At 30.9% G+C, this 18,175-nt stretch overlaps 1 protein-coding gene across 2 annotated transcripts; it reads right to left on the reverse strand.

Moving 5' to 3' along the window:
* Positions 1 to 4,933: 4,933 nt before the first annotated feature.
* Positions 4,934 to 15,465, reverse strand: LOC143044502 (ER lumen protein-retaining receptor 2). Of its 2 annotated transcripts, XM_076216555.1 has the most exons (5): positions 15,301 to 15,465; positions 13,494 to 13,753; positions 12,846 to 13,098; positions 9,513 to 9,592; positions 4,934 to 8,016 (listed from the first exon to the last, which is right to left on the reverse strand). In XM_076216555.1, exons 1-4 carry the CDS (start codon positions 15,389 to 15,391, stop codon positions 9,525 to 9,527), a joined length of 672 nt encoding a protein of 223 aa, XP_076072670.1. In that variant the 5' UTR covers positions 15,392 to 15,465; the 3' UTR covers positions 4,934 to 8,016; positions 9,513 to 9,524. The 2 variants fall into 2 exon arrangements, with proteins under 2 accessions (XP_076072670.1, XP_076072671.1); XM_076216556.1 differs by lacking the exon at positions 9,513 to 9,592 and having other exon boundaries at positions 15,301 to 15,464.
* Between the last annotated feature and the right edge of the window lie 2,710 nt (positions 15,466 to 18,175).

An 18,175-nucleotide genomic window follows, 5' to 3' on the forward strand; every position in this document is an offset into this window, starting at 1 on the left:
AAAGGGTCACCTTTCGTGCACGCTTGATGTCAGTATTTTCGAGGAAGTATACCAGTAGATGTCATTCTGATACTTCCTCACTAACCATGTTCGCATCACTTCATTACCATGGTTTCTGTTTCTAACTCATTTGTTCATTCATTGGTGTCTGCTGAATCATGACCAGTCAATTAATCATCAGTTTCAAGGTTTGTGTCAGTAATAATGTCCGTCTCTGAAATTGTTTTCGATTTCAGTGTCTGTATTATTTTCTGTCTCGGTAAAAAAGGGTTTTCACTGTCAGTGTTATTAGATACAGAAGTTGCTTCAAATATTGCTTCTAAGTCTTCTTCTGTTTGTATACCAGGTAAGAATACCGAATAATCTTAATTAACTACATGTGAATTTAAAAAGTCTTTAAGGTATTATGTAATCATAAAAACTATTTATCTGGTAAATAACTAACTGTATCAAAAAGGTATCACACTAACATGAATGAACAATAACAAAAACATGATTAAAATATCATTGAGGTTAGTGGCATGTGTTGTTATAATAAAAACAAATCTTTATTTTCAAATTTTGTACAAGTAAAAACCATTTTAAAGCAATATTTTGTAAATGTTATAACATGTATGAGGTACTTTTGTACATGTTATAACTTGTATTTTTGCATTGTACACATTATAACATGTACAACATTTTTGTACATGTTATAACCTGTACAAAATCGCAACTTGTACACGACATATATATAAATTTTTCTGTATCAGACAAGTTTAAAAACATATCATTATGACACAATAAATCAATAAAAAGAGCATGTCTTAGATCTTCATACAATGGACAATTTAAAAGTACATGTTTTTCATCCTCTAAAAAATTGCAGTTAAAACAGATTTAATTTTCATATCGACCAGTTTCAATTTTAAATGGTGCTACGCCACATCTAAATTTTGAAAAAAGCACTACGTTGAAGCAGTGGCATTTTCTGTAGCAAATGTTGCTCAGTGTTATAAGTATGCTTAAAAAGTTTATATGTTCTCAATTTACAACCAGTACTATATGAAAAAAATCTTGAACACCAGTCTTTTTTTATATTTATCAAACATTTTCTCTTCTTACTGAGATTATCAATATAGAATGTTAACAACAACGCCGTCTTATGGATATTCATTGAAAGCTATAAGAGTTAAAAACATGGAATCTCTCATAAATTTTGTTAAAAAATTACTAAGACGCCCCCCTACTAAGTTCAAAAGTCGGAAAAAAACAACAATATTTGAATATTTCATACAAACAAAATGTCCAATGCATTTGAATGAACTAAATTCAAACTTAATACATTTTACAATTAAAGCTTTGTATAAGGGACTAAGATCTTAAAATAGAAAATGGTAGTCACATTAACATATGAATACAAATGCTATATGTAAAACCTGCAAAGTCATCGAGGATGATTCTCATATTTTTCTGAATTGCTACTTTCTATTACACTTAGTACAATTAAAAGCCGGGTAATAAATTGTTCAAATATAGGGCCTTTGAAAATAGTGGAATTTATTACTTTTGTAGTGCTGAAAATTCGTTGGAAGTACTTGATAAAATTAATGTTTATATTGGTGATTTCTAATCTGTTCAAAATTTTTACTAGATCACATTTTTGTTCCGGCTATGGAGATTCTGTATATCGTCAATTCCAATGGGGACAAACTGTGTACCACTTCTGATTGCTAACTTGTTTCTGTATTGTTATGAGTTACAATTTATGACTAAAATCAGCAAAGACCTAAAGAAACAACATCTGATATAAAAATTTAATACCGTTTTAGATATTTGGAAGATATATTATTTCTCAATATGATGACGACTTAAGTATGAACACTAAATAGAAGTATCTTGCCGAACTGGTTGTAAATAAAGCTAATACTAACAATGACCACTGTCCTTTCCTAGATATCTATAACAAACGGGAAGCTTAATACCAAAATGTATGATAAAAGAGATGATTTTTCATTTTTAAATTGTTATAATTATCCATTTTTAGATGGTGAAGTTCATTTGTCCGGCATCTTATGGTGTTTATATATCTCAACTTGTTCGATTCGCTCGTGTTTGAAACAACATATATTTGCTTTTAACGAAAGAAATCTCTGTATTACTGAAAAATTATTACACCAGGCGGGTTTTAGATATCACAAACTAGTCAAAACATTTACTAATTGTTATCATCGGTACAAGGACATCATTCGTTTAAATATAAATCAACATGCAGACATCTTATAGTTCAGTTATTTCACTTCAAACGATGATTCTGAGATGACGAACATCACTAATGTACCTTTTTGTTTTCATTATAAGATCCCTTTAGGTCCATTATATTTCTCATCTATCTTAGTAAATCAAGCGGACTAGATCGGCGTTACTGTGAAATTCTTTGACTAACTGATACCCGAACAACTTCTTATCAGGGCCTTTTATATCTCACTATGCGGTATGGGATTTGCTCATTGTTGAAGGCCGTACGGTAACCTATAGTTGTTAATGTCTGTGTCAATTTGGTCTTTTGTGGATAGTTGTCTCATTAGCAATCATACCAAATCTTCTTTTTTATATTTTAGTATAATTTAGCGGAACCCGATTTTAAAATCAACATAAAGTATAAAATCCAGCGCTCTAGATTATAAAAGTTCAACACTGCGAGAGCCTCATGGGTAGTTAAGGTCGTTAACATTCTCTATTAGTTAAATTTAACCATGATAAAACTACCATCAACCTGTTTCTTAGTTTTAAGCTTGACAGCACATAACATGCAATGTGGCGGTATTATAAAAAAGAAACATGCGGAAATACTCCACAGGATGATGTAGTTTCATACTGATGTTGCATAACCTTTTAATATTATGATTGTTTGTGTGTTGTTTGTTAAACATCCGAGATAAACAACAACAAGATTAGTGCACAAGGTGAGATGTCTCGCCTACTTTATTGATCATGACAAAGACATATAATTCATTGCGTGATTTGTTTTTGATCATGATTGCATTTTATTTTGAAAGCTTTAAGAACGATTCTTTAATTCATGATCAAGGATTAATGAAAATGGGGTTAAGGTCTGGTGGCATCTACCAGACAGACGCGTGAAACTTAAAGCATTACCATATACTTAAACATATAGTTGACTTATAGCGCATTGCTTCTGAGAAACGAACCTATTAATGAAAACTAAACCTTGACCAATGAACTATGAATACTAGGACAAGGTCAGACGAAAATTCAAATCTTGCAATCACTCCTTACACCTAATAGATATGCACGATACAGTTGACATAATGCTTAGTTCCTCCAAAAAGCTAGAATCGCTCTCCTTTCAAAAATTGAAATAATAGCTGAAACAATCAAAAGTAGGTAAAAAAATCTTCTTGAAGGAAAATAACTGCTTTAAGGGGTCAGTCAATGGTAACTGTCATATTGGCATTCTGATAGATCTTGTGTTATTGCTTTACCTACTTATCTTTTATATTTTTCAAGATAAACGCAAATACTTTAAAATAAGTAAAAAATTCTCATTTAAGGGCATTCACTCCTTGAAAGAGTGAAAGTCTACTTCATGTAACTAGATAAGCAAAATTTGGCTTGATAGAAGATTTTGCTTTCCTGAAATATTATTGTGATTTTAAGTGTAAATCTATCTAATAAAATATCATCATTTACTGTAAAAACGCAAAAACAATTGTTAAAATCGTCACTAAAGGGCAATAACTCCAATCAAAATTGTTCTTTTTGTAGATCTTGTCTGGCGGATCATTTTTGCTGATTAAAAGTTTCCATCTTTCCATTATAATTTTATAGATGTAAGGCAAAAACGCAAAACAATTATTTTGAAGATATCTTTCATCAAAGGGCAATAACTTTTAAATTTCAGCTTATTTGTTGATATAAAAAAGATGTGTTATGATCTTGTTTTGCTGATCATATTTGCACTTTAAAGTTTCTCTATATATAAGGAAGAAAAAGAAAAAAGTTTCTCTATATATATCATAGTTTTAAAGATAATAAGCAAAAATGAAAAACAAATGATGAAATTTGTCATTTAAGGGCAATAACTGCTATAAGTTGTTTGACAGTTTTGCAATTTATGTGTGCTAAGTCTGGAACCTGATGTTCAGTTGTTGTCATTTGTTGATGAGGTTCATAAGTGGTTATGTTTTTATATAAGGTAGACTATACCGTTGGTTTTCCTGTTTGCATGGTTTCACAATAGTCATTTTTTGGGCCCTTTATAGCTTGTTGTTTGGTGTAAGCCAATGCTACATGTTGAAAGTCGAATTTGGAGATATAATGGTTTACTTTTACAAATTGTGACTTGGATGGAGAGTTGTCTCATTGGCACTCATACCATATCTTTTTATATCCATTTTACAAATATGTTCTATTTGTCTACATTCTAAGTTGGCTAGCAGGATTATCCTCATTTTTTAAATTACATACCTAAATGATAATTGTGGCCAACTTTAGTTAAATTTGGCAGTGTTGTTTCAGAGGAGAAGATTTTTGTAAAAGTTAATAATGACAGATGTAACAAAGCTGGATGCCAAGCTCAATTGGCCCTTTGGGCTATAACACTGTATGGTATTAGCTTTTTGATGAAGGCTGTACGGTGAGCCCTTTGGGCTATAATATTGTATGGTATTAGCTTTTTGTTGAAGGCTGTACAGTGAACTATAATCAACTACTGTAATTTGATCTGAGCAAGGAGGTTATATGATCTCCTTGATCTGATCTGAGGATGTAAGTTTATTCACTGAACACTGAAATTTGCCAGATGAACCCCATGAACTGACCTATTCACAAACTAATACATGTAAACAAGGTTAATAGACCATGACTGAGGGGGATACTGACAAATACCTTTATCCAATATCAATAAGTAGTACAAAAGTTTGAAGAAAAATAAAACTTGTGATATTTTATTCACATATTAATACATTACAATGCTATTTACACAAACTTTATAATGACTTCATTCTCTTTCATACAATTGCACTTGAAACACGATAAAAAGTTGTCATTCTCTCCACTTCATTGTAGTTAATAGCACTTTTTGTATAGACACATGGCAATATAATACAAATTTTCAACTTTTAATGCCAATTTTTCAAAATTTAAGATTGTTTCTGAGAGGACAGAAGAAATAATCAGTCCATATATGATGAAAATAGACTCAGGCAATAAGGAAAAAGTGTTAACCAATGAAAAGCTTTTTTTTTTTAAAGTACCTTCTTTCAAAAGTTTTAATGTGAATTCTATTCATTTTCTCAAAAAAAGTGTTTATTAAACTATTTACATATATTAAAACATGTTCAATATGAATCAATAGCAAGATGTCACTACTTTCTGATAGTTTAAGATAGGCAATTACACACTATTCTAAGCATTGGGAATACAATTGATCTGTACAGTCTACAGAGGAAATTGGTTGGACAGGTTTCATGGTGTATAAAAGAAAACAGGAAAGACAAGATTGGAAGAAATTAAAGATGTGTTTAATTAACAAACAAACAAAAAAACGCATATAAATGAGCCATTAGAATAAGGCAAGACAATATTTTAAAATCTAACATCTGTTGGAAGATTATAACAGACACTCATTTACTCTGTCAAAGCAACCAATAAAATTGAAAGATCAGATGGTTATTCTATACAACATATCAGATTCTAACGCAATCTCTTTCATTGGATTTAGCTAAATAACATTTTGTGTAAAAAAAAATTGCAACTGAGGACCTACATGGGAAGAGTTGACATATTGAATCATTAAATCCAACACAAATAGCTAGGTTACCAAATTTGCAACAATAAAATCTGTGATATACATATTTAGGGCTTTGCATACAATTCAATTATTCCCTAAATCCATAGGTTTTGATCCATGTTAATGAAATACTGATATGTGTGTCAATGAAGTTATAAGGTCTATACAAACAAGAAATTTTTTCATTGCATCTATCTACCTTTCCAATCCATTCCCCTAGAAAATCACATTACGCCACTGACATGGACACATCAATATGGTAAATTCAGAAAAAAGGAAATATAGAGATCCAACGATTCATTAAAACAAAATCTTCCTATTAATTTTAACAATTAAAAAAAAATCTTTTAGCAGGTAAAAAGTTTGTCCATTTGGCATTTAACCAAACTGAAATGTCAATAAACACATAAATGTAACAGACATGGATTACAATTTGGATTTTTCTAATGTTCATGCTTGAATTAATATATACTTCAATAATATCTTTATATAGTCTTTTTAGAAAGAAACTTTACATGTTATTAAATAGGTGTATTAAAATGGATTTCATACAAATTATGGTACACCATGTTTAAATATACAATTGAACTTTAATATCTTATTGTTTTAATGCACTTGCAATTGGTTTTTACAGAAAATCTAGTTGCTCAGTAAAATATTTTAAAATAATTTCTGTTCTGATAATATACTTGTTACATCTTACTGTGAGCATAAGTCACCCTGCTACTTTGTTCAATAAAAAAAAAATTCAATGGTATTTTTAAACTGTGCACATATCAAAATCAGAAAAGTAGAAAAAAGATAAAAGTATATAGCTTTAACACTTGATACCAACAATGCATTAACAAAACTTATATTCTTTAACATTCTATATAAAAACATACATTTAAAACAATCTTTCATAATGAATATCTCAATGTATATTTCAAATTACAACTCAAAATGTACCATCATATATTTGTATATTGTGTTACCAAGTTTTTTTTTAGTTCTACTCAATATATTCAAAGCAATAAAAAATTCCACATATCAATACATGTACATGTGATAATTCATAGAATACATGTATACAAGATGTACATAAAAAAATAAATAAAACTTTTTTGCCATCATAAACTTTTTCCCTATTTCAGTTGTACAATAGTTCTTGTTATTCCAAATTTTACAAGTAGTCTAAATATATCTTTCAATGTTTGTCATCAGATCAAATCACCTTATATCATGCTTTGTAACACATCTTAAACCTGTTCTTTTAAAAAAATAAAGACTTGTGGGGTATAAAATGAGACAGAAACATTTTGGGGTCTATTTTTGGTTGGTGGAAGATCTATTAAGCAACAGGAATCACCGTTTTACAGCAATAATAGATAACACACTTAATTATTGGAGTATGCTTTTTCCTTCATCCTTTAAAAAATATATTAATCTCTCTACATGTATTATATAAACTAGATGTCAAACTTTCAACAATGTATTTAAACTCTTTTTACTCTATGCCATTTTCTACATTTTAAATTCATAATCATAAATAAAATTTGTTAACAGTTTTAATTCATTTGATGAATATGGACATATTCTACCTAAAATGTACATGTATTTCTAAAGTTACGACCTTTTGTTTAACAGCAAATTGACTTAATGAAGCATGGACGAATTGTAAAATGTTAATCTATATTGACGATAACAGCAATGCAATTGCTAGTTAAATACATTTAATCATGAAAAACATGTTAAATAAAAAATATAGTTCTAACAATTTATCTATCGAATTGAAAATTTAAGAAGGATGAAAAATGCAGGCTTTTTTTCTCTGTCTAAGTGAAGTTGTGTGGAAATAAATAAATGAAACAGTTGATAAAGCCAACAAGCCTTCATAATTAAAATAAATTAATTACAAATTTAAAAAATAAATTCCATGATTCCTATTTGTCAAATTTCTTAGATCTCTACGAGTAGCATTGCAATCTGTAAACCCTGGTTTAATCTGTACAACAAACAATTGGCACAATCTTCTTTATCCATGCATCTGGTGTTCATCAACTTATCATTGACAACCAAAAAAAAAAAAAGCACCAGTAATCGCTCACTTTCTCACGCATGCAAAATATTAGAAATGGTTCCTAACTTCCCAAAATAAAAAAGTCAGAATTATCATAATGGTCCATGACTTCAGTCAGTATCTAAGATTTAGGCTGGTAAAGATATCTTCTTGCCTTTCATCACTGAAATAGAAAGAAAAAATCATTAATACATGTAGAATGGTTAGCAAACATTTCAAATAACTCAATAAAAAGAAAAAGACGAAAACATCTTTATGAAACACTTTTACAGATATGACCAAGATGAGAAGTGAATCTGAAAAATGTTTATGATGTGTTGTTGTGAATGTTGGTAGATATTCAATAAACCATCATTTTTGATATAACAAGTTACATGTATATTTGAAGCAAACAGACCTACAAAGAAGGGGAAGTAACTCACTATCAAAAAGGTTCAAACTGTATGATACTATCTTTTCTTTCCTCACCTGGTTGTTGGTTAACAATTTTATGCTTAGGATTTCTTTGAATGAGAAATGTCATTGGAGGGACAAAAAAATGCATATATTTCTTAACTGTTTCAATTTTTAAAGTCAAACTTCAATAAGTTCTATCATAAAACAGTTTTCCACAGTCTTATAACGTCAATATATCATGCATTGTTGTAATAAACCACGCCTTTTAAACATGTTAAAAAGATTATATTATAGGTGAGTTGCTATTGTTGTTTTTTTAGTTGAACATACTTTGAGGAACATTGACATACAGATTAAATTACACTGAATATTCTGAACTTTCAAATGTAAAATTGTGTGAAAATTCAAATGATAAGTCAAAGATCTTTAAACAACATATTTTAGACCTCACTCAACTATGAGATTGTGCTTTAACAAGCCCTTTATACATGTATGTTATAGTCCTAAAAAGAAGGGGAAATTATGTATCAAATTATTCTGAGTTTTAAATAGATAAAACTTAATTACTAACACATTCCTAGTATTAAACATGTATATGTATATTGAAACTTCCAAAATACACTTGTTATTACATGTACAATGTATAATATATATAATGTTATAAAAATGTTAAAGTTGTTTCATAAATTACTTAAGTTTTAAAGCAAGAGAATATGCACAATTACCAGAATGTTACAGAATGGTGAAAATGGTACATGAATGACAAAACAACAGACACAAAACAAAACAAACATACAATGTACATGATGTATGCAAAATAAAAATTAAAATTTTTTGAAGATTTTAGGACTAGGCCAAAAAAACATGTGTTTCTGGTTTTAATATTTTGAGAAAAAAGTTAGGGGTGGTCTATATTTTATAATGTTTTATATATATGTCTCTTTCATTACAGTTGCATTTGATACAGGCATTGCAATTAAGTTAAATTAAATGTCTGAACAGCATTTATAAGAAAATTTGATATACCTGAAATAGCTACAATAATTAATTGTGCCAAGGGCGAACTATAAAATGGTCAGTCAGAAAACCAGAAACACAATTTTTTCTTCTTCTGTATTATAAACTTCCTTACATGTACACTCTCAACCAAAGGTAAAATGAGGGGTTAGTGAGCTACCACCATGCTAATTAAACGACAGAACAAAAACAAGCGTTCCAAATGCAATGAAAATACAAACAGAAATTTTGATGTTGTTTACGTACAAGTGCGACTGTTTAAACTTCCAGCAAAGGGGATTCCTTGAAAACAATCTCATTATTTGTAAACAGCAGAGAGCCCTTTCCTGAAAAAAGCAGATTTTGCCATGTCAATAATGTTGCTAAAATGTACATCCAAATTCTTTTAGAAAGTTATTCTGTTGCAGAAGTTTATATCCCCTTTGCATGGAAAGTCAGTCTTCATAAATCTTCTATAATTTTTTCAGTTAATTAAGATTTTCACCTTTACAGCAACCTTAATTTATTTTTACTGGACTTTCAATTTTTTCCCTGAAAAGATGGTCCAATACAGTCATTTGAGATTGCATTTAATCAAACCAATTTTCACTGGACCTCCACAATTGTCAGAAGAACCTTTGGTGTAAATCATATGTAGAAAAGCTTGCTGCAAATTGAAGATTAAAAAAAAAACTCATAAAAATTAAATTTTTGTACACCAGACATCTATTCTACAAAAGACTGGTCAATGACATCTGAATAAACAAGTGAAACTGCGAGCTACTGCTCACTGATGACACCCCCGCCGCAAGTGGATAATATTAATAGTGTAAAAATATGCAAGTGTTCGGTAAACAGGAAGTTGTCGAGTGATGAATCTGAAAACGCATCACACGGTATAGCTGACTTATAAAAATCCTGAAACCAAATTTCAGAAATCCTTGTATTGTAGTTCCTGAGAAAAATGTGACGAAAATTTTTAACTTGGTTATCATGTGTAAAATCATACAAGTGTTCGGTAAACAGGAAGTAGTCGAGTGATGAATCTGAAAACGCATCACACGGTATAGCTGACTTATATAAATCCTGAAACCAAATTTCAGAAATCCTTGTATTGTAGTTCCTAAGAAAAATGTGACGAAAATTTTCAGTAAACAGGAAGTTGTCGAGTGATGAATCTGAAAACGCATCACACGGTATAGCTGACTTATATAAATCCTGAAACCAAATTTCAGAAATCCTTGTATTGTAGTTCCTAAGAAAAATGTGACGAAAATTTTCAACTTGGCTATCATGTGTAAAATCAGACAAGTGTTCGGTAAACAGGAAGTTGTCAAGTGATGAATCTGAAAACGCATCACACGGTATGGCTGACATATTGACCGTCACATATATAAATGTTGATACCAAATTACAGAAAGGGTGGATGTGTAGTTCCTGAGAAAAATGTGACGAAAGTTTCATGGGACGGACTGACTGACGGACGGACAGACTGATGGACGGACAGACTGACAGACAGAGGTAAAACAGTATACCCCCCCTTTTTTAAAGCGGGGGTATAAAAATTTAAAAGGCCGAATAAAATATTAAGTTGGAGAGCATTGCCAAAGGGTTAGCTAATCTACATGTATGAGAAAACATAATTTTTAATTCATTAAATTTTGCGAATTAACCCTTTTAACGCTACACAAAAAAATAGAAAAATGGCTGCTGCTGCTGCATTTTTTTTGTGTTCATTCATTAGAACAGTATTCCTTTTCAGACTGCTGTATCTTTTTTATTATAAGGGACGACATCAAAAGTTCAATGTAGGATAAAAAACTTAATTCACATAGTTTTTTCACTGACACCCCCACCCCCCTCTTAACTTAATTTGGGAAAAATTGATTCACCAATAGGGATATATGTAAAAATCGATTTTAGATATACAAAACTTGTAGAATTTTAACCCCCCACCCCCAAACTATTTGATTTAAGTTTTTTATCCTACATCGATCTTTTGATGTCATCCCTAAGAGATACAGAAAAAGTTATTGCATGAAAAATGCTCAGGAGAGTATGAACTGTAATGTAAGGCAGTTATTTCAGTAAAATTTTTATCAGGTTACCTGCATTTTCAGGTAATTAACAGGTAAAAGGTGTAATTTGTTACATTTGTGTTGAATTTTGAATAAAAACTACTTTTCGTCTTCATCTATTTTGTTTTTTTTATCTGCCATATAATAAAGAAGACACCAATTGCTCGATTCCGTAGTGTATTGCACCATACACAACGTATTATGTAATCATGGCACAAATCAGTGGCTCTGTCCTCAAAATTTTCAGTCAACTTCTCTTTTCCCCCTTTTTCTACGTCTCGTAATGATCGATCAAATCATATTTCCCACACGAATTGAATGTAATAAACACATTGAGATAACAAGAAACCTTTTAACCAATCCTCGTCATCAGTTTCGCCATAGAAATGCTGAAATATTTCCATATTTACAGCTTCGTTTCTGATTTCCGCCATTTGCATTTGTCAAAATATTTGTTTTTATTTTCCTTCAATTTTCCTTCTACTGCATGATTTTACAATAAAAATTGCCGGGATTTCAAGCGCAAATGAGACCTTGCATATCCTCAATTCATACAAGGAAAAATTAGAGAGGACCCGAATGAAAACCGAATGGTTTAAGAGTCATTATGAAAAATCTGTTGTCATCGCGGCATATGCCCCGAATAGCAGTGGGGGACGGCGTATGTCATCGCGGCATATGCCGTGTATAGCGTTGAAAGGGTTAAAGGTGCAAACCAGACAACTTTCTGTCCTGCAAATATTTCTTCTAGTAGTGAATATCAGTGTATTCAATTCAATTATATATATTCTTCTCTTTAAAAAAATTGTAGTGTCACACTATCATAGGAGATAACTCATACACACATTTTTTTTTAATGTTTGAAATTTAAACAATGAGAGTGCATTACAAAAGTTTATAATGCCAATGGGTTGGTATAATAAGTTAACTATTATTTTTTCATTTTCTGGACTTAAAATTTAGTCTATATATCATCTTTTATTACAAAAGATATTTAAAAAGTTCACATTTTGTAATATTTCATTTCAGTATAAGGAAAACTTACATTTGTTATCTGCTAACAAACAACTCAAAAATGTTAATCTAGTTATTTGACAAACCACCAGTTGTGAACATGGTAAAGCAACACTGATTATCAAATGGGAGTACATGTAATAACAAACTCTGTAAATTTCACCTTACTGTAGAAAAACGATCTGAAAATCACTTTCACACAATAGTTCAATGTCCTATATCACAATGAAGCTGAGTAATATGCAACAAAACAATTCCATGCTTAGTGGGTATAACAAAAATCATAGTAATGTGCAGCAAAATAGGAAGTGACTGCACATCATGTCATACACACATATTTTAATCAATTTGTTGGAATTTACCATAGACTAAAACTTTGTTCCACCAAAATTATACATGTACTTTTTCTAAATGAACACAATGTCTAACCACATTTTTATGTCCCAACCACAAAAATGGTAACATCCATATTTAAACAAATCCTTGATAGATAACAAAAAATACAAACCCTTTGTAATATAAAGATAAAAGAAGTCACAATACAATATTGTCTGTACTACACCAGCTACCACTGCAATAAGATCGAAGAATCCCTCAGCGTAATATCGGTAGATCCAGTTACACAAATACAGGGCACGGTAAGATCCCAAGGCAAACAGGTAATGGCTGGTAATTGTTTCTGCCTCTCCAGTTTTACTGATCATAAATAGCTGAGGCAAGATGGCAACTGACTCCAAGTAGATGGAAAATGTCCATATAATCTGGAAAAAAAGATGAAAAGTTGGGGACATTTGGCATGTTTTGTTTTCATTTTTGGAAAAAGGTGGTACATTTGTACTACAATGAACACTCCTCAATCATACAACATTAAATACCTCATATTTTTAATGATTTATCTTTGCCAATATTTAATCATGGAATACTGTAAATGAAGATTTTCATATGGAAAATTATTTCATTCTTAATCATTGTTAATTATAAACATTACATGTCATAGACTGGAAAAAATTTATTATAACAATGGAATAATCATTAATTTTTGTCTTAGGCATTATATCATTGGACAATATTTTGCTTTCAATGTAGTTTTTAAAATAGCTTTAAAATGTAAAACAATTTGAAGGAAGTTATATTCCCACATAAAACTCATACTCACCTCAAGTGGGGCAAACTCATGATTTACAAGAAAGGCTAGACCGCCAACGGGTACAATAAGGAACTCCACACGAAAGGAGTCGTGATTGCTGTCATAGGTAGCTTTGAACTTCATGTAAATCAAATAAATGGTGAAATATACTGTTCCGATGAAAAACACCTTCATACAGGTGTTATAGATGGAAATGAAAGATGTGAAGAGATCCAAGTATCTTGCTGTGAAGACTGTGGCAAACAAAATCTGACTTTTACCAGAAATACCTAAAAAAGACAACAAAGACGAAAAAATAGTTTATTTTAAGTTAAAATAGAATATACTGTAAAAGCTTTTGCATTTCAATGTCACAGAAAATACCACAAAACAACAACATTCTGTGATTGAAAAATGAAACAAAAATGCTGAGTCATATATATATATAGTATAAGACTACATGTATACATTTGTATATCATAAACATGTACATGTTTGATATGCACAAGTGTAATCCACTTGTTAATTAAAACTTCCTAGTCTTTGGTCAGTGTTGGTTCTGACAATTTTATTTCCTGTAAGTGGCAATCAAAATCTTCACATTGTTTCCAATTGTTTGGATTCAGTACCCTTCAGGTCTAACACTGGATCAGAAAAGAAGTCTTGTGAAGTGGTACAAATGAAGGGATATATCAAACTAATTTGAAAGTTATCTATTTATAACTTTCTACTTTCACTTTTGATTACTTTTGTCACCCAGAACAAAACGCATTGCGACTTTAAACCCAATGTATGGGTAATCTTACAAACCAAAAAAAAATAAATTTTGTCATTGGTTGAATTTTCTTAGATTAAAACCTTTGAAAACAAATATAACCTTTAGATGTACGCTTTTGAAAATTGTCCTCATGTGGCAGTCTACCAGAGCAACATGTTGACGTAAACAATGTAGTCCAAATAATTATGACGTCTGGAAGGCTATTCTAAATTTTTGCTCTGACGCCTTCCTGCGTCGATGTACATGTACAATGTAAGGCTTCAAAGAAAAAAAATATAATAGCCTTTCAAGATGTCATAATTATTTGGACTTCATGTTGACGGTGACCAGTTAACATTTTCACAGAATTGCAGTCTTGTAAAGTGATGTTTTCATGCTAAGATCATTGTTTTTATGAAATATCATTTAGTTTTAATGCTTAAATCATTGTATCACCATATTTGGCGAAAAGATTTCAAGATTTCTTTTTACAATTTAAAATTATGTACACCTTGGTGTAACCCCCTGTGTTTCTCAGTATATTCCAGAGTATGCCTTCAAAATCTATGCAGTTCCTAATCTCATGCATGCATATATATGGCTGATGATTATATACTGATGTTGACAGCTCTGACAGCTGTTTCAATGATTCAAACCCTAATGGGTCTATGAAGAAAATAAAAATCAAACCGGTTTGAAAATGAGAAGAAAAGAGTCATGTTACTTATGATTCAAAGCACTGCCGAGATGCAAGTGTATCACAGTCATGCAATGATGTCAATAGGCATATGACTTCATGTACATTTTGTATGTGTACATATTTGTAAATTAAATATCAATCATGAACATCTGGCCACGTAACAATGCAACAGCTATCGCTCTAGCGATCATTTTATTTAAATCACACACTGATGCTATAGGGAAGATGCAATTATTCTTTCACTGTTTGCAATGGAAAATGATTCATGATCTATTTCTTTGTTTTTGCAAAGACCACGTCATTGAAAACCGTCAACAGTCAACAAACCGGTAAGGTTGGCAAGGTTTACAGACGATTTTTCAAAGAAAGCAGGAACTCACCTGCGACAGAACGAGTCTTCCACATCTTCAATAACAAAATTATGATTGCAGCCAAATGGGACATATCCCCACATAGTCTGAAAATATTCATTTTGGCTGCTAAGTACGTGTTCCACGTTCAAAACCAAATTCTATGGCGGCTGCGGACGTGGCCTGCAATGACTTGTGGGAAATATTTGACAACAAAAGGGAAGCAACTCTAACTATTCTAAGTCTTAAAACCAGGAAGACATCGTCTGACATCAATATGATTACATGATTGATTGATCATTGGTCCGTGTAACACTTATCAATTCAAAGTTTTAAAAAGTTTTGAAATTTTGGATTTTTGAAATTTTGATCAGAGTTTTAAAATATCAAAATTTCAAATTGTGTAAAAGTTTTGAAATTTAGAAATTTTAACCAAATTATTAAAATATTAAAATTCTAAATATCGTTTATAAATAAATTTGATAGTTTAGGAATTTGATCAAACTTTTAAAATACTAAACCTTACGTGTAACTTTGATTATTTCACTTTTTGAAAGTTTGATTTTTTAAATTTTTGATTAAGATATCAAAAATAGAAAAGGGGCAAAAAGAGGGGTACCTGTAATAAGCGAAAGGAAATAAAAGCGGAACGAAAAGAAACAATATGAATTGAAAACATACTGATACTTAAAAGTTAATGTATGAAATAAAACCACAGACAGACAGTTGTCACTGTGTATCATCGCCACCGGAAATTGGGTACTAACGAAAATTTCGAGGTCGATCGTCCTCTGTCGCCCCATTCTCAAGATATTTAACTGTTTTTCCTTATTTTTCGGCAGACACGCTTTTAGATTATTATAGTGTGGCATCATACTTACTGAAATTTGTTGTCAAGAAGATGACATGTTTTTTAAAGAATATGAACAAAAACATTGTTTGTTTGTTGTACGGCGAATTGCAGGACGTTGTACGGCGAATTGCAAAATAACAACTTTTGTCTGTACGGCGTCTTGCAATATATTATAATTTTAAGAGGAAATTAATCACTGTTTAGATAATATCAAGTGACGATATTTTTTTGATATCAAAGCTTTACAGGCTTACAAATATACAAAATGTCTTACTTATCAAATATTATTAAATATATGCCGTTAATTCAGTTCAGAAGGTCTCTTTGAGTACCGCTTTTCGATTTTGTACAAAAAGTTTTTTTTCAACCATATTATCCTAAATACATCCATAGATCGTTATACTACTAACGACTGTTGTCTTATTTGTTGTTAGGGTGAAATTTTTTAAGTTCAATAAAATAAACCGTCCATTCATCTTTTGTTGGTGCTAGCTGTTTTTAGATAAAAACAGTGGAGATGTGGTATGATAGCAAATAAGATAACTATCCATCAGGATCAAATAAAGTGTATGTAAGCAATTATATGCTATCGTACGGCCTTCAACAACGAAAACTCGTACCTTATAGTCAGCTATAAAAAGCACCGACCGAAAAATGTGGAAGGAGTCGACAAGAAAACTAACGGCCTAACTCATAACAAAACAATTTATGAAAACAACAAATAAGATAGAGATGAAGCAACGACAACCACAGGATCGAGAATTCGGACAGACACATAAAATTGTTAATTATTTAATTTCTGAAATGATTCATTTGTTAAAAGAAAAAATAAGAAAATACTTTGTTTTTACCGAAAGTAAGGAGAAACAAATCATGAATTGCTTTTCAATTAATTTTCTTGTCAGTTTCTTTTTGAAAATATATAATTTGTATATACATCTTAAATGCTGTCAAGCAAATGGTATTTCTATCTAATGCATTTTATCTAATGCATACTTAGAAGGGGTAGGGGGTCCGTTTACATGTTAACAACACCTCGATTTTGGCAAAAACAGTTAACAACAAATTTTAAATGCTGATAAGAGTTAACAGCAACTTTAATTTACCCTTTTTCCAAACGAACCCGAAAGCAATGAAAAGGGAAAGTTCATATCTTCAATGTATTCAAAAATTTCAAAAACCACTCACGGTACAAAGTCGCAGACATGCCAAGCTCGATAAGGAATCTTTTATAAAGCTGACTAATTTTCAGAATGCACACGGAAGTACCATATTTTTTTTTATTGACACATGGACAAACAATTGAACGGATGGAAAATCAGACGGATTGATTGACTCCAAGAAAAAGGACTATGTCATGAATAATCTCCCATATTCCATGTTTTAGTTTCCACGACATTGTCATAGGATCGTCATATCTGAGGACATTTAGCATCACAGTTTCAAAGGCCTGTTTGGTTTCCCAATAGCAAGTCACTGACTTTTCCTTGTTTAAACAATGGTAAATCAAGTAGCCAAAAATGCCATGCATATTCAGGACGACCAATGAGCTGCGCAGTTTTCTAGTTTCGGAATTTTGAAATGTTGGTTCTTTTTTCTGGAACATTGATTAATTAAACTCTACAAGTTGGCATTCTTATGACACAACTATTAACCCTTGTCTTTATATATTAGACTGTTGAATAAAAGTATGTCGTAATATAGGTGTGTTGGAATAACGGGGTTGTCTGATACACATATCTGAAGTCAAGACTTGAAATATGTATTTGAACGTGAAACATATTTTATTTATTCTTCGGCAAAAACAAGATTTTCTATCTAAAATAACCCCTTTAAAATGGTTCAGTTTATTAAAATACGCTTATCAAGTTAATGATGTATATGGCTCTCTGCTTGCTGATATAAATGAATGTGAATGTGATAAACGCAAAAGTATAAATACTGAGGAAAAGTCGAAATTTTGAGTTTAAAGAAGTCGAAATTTGGAGTTTAGAAAAAGTCGAAATTTCGAGTTTTAAAAAAGTCAAGATTTTTGAAAGTCAAAATTTCAAG

The sequence above is a fragment of the Mytilus galloprovincialis genome, chromosome 9 (genome assembly GCF_965363235.1).
Source record: "Mytilus galloprovincialis chromosome 9, xbMytGall1.hap1.1, whole genome shotgun sequence".
Classification (NCBI taxonomy): Eukaryota; Metazoa; Mollusca; class Bivalvia; order Mytilida; family Mytilidae; genus Mytilus; species Mytilus galloprovincialis.

Coding starts and splice junctions, on each gene's coding strand:
- LOC143044502 (XM_076216555.1), bottom strand. CDS start 15,391: ATGAATATTTTCAGACTATGTGGGGATATGTCCCATTTGGCTGCAATC. Junction 13,754..15,300: donor GAAGACTCGTTCTGTCGCAG/GTGAGTTCCTGC, acceptor TGTCTTTTTTAG/GTATTTCTGGTAAAAGTCAG. Junction 9,593..12,845: donor TTATCTTTATATTACAAAGG/GTTTGTATTTTT, acceptor TGCTTTTTTCAG/GAAAGGGCTCTCTGCTGTTT.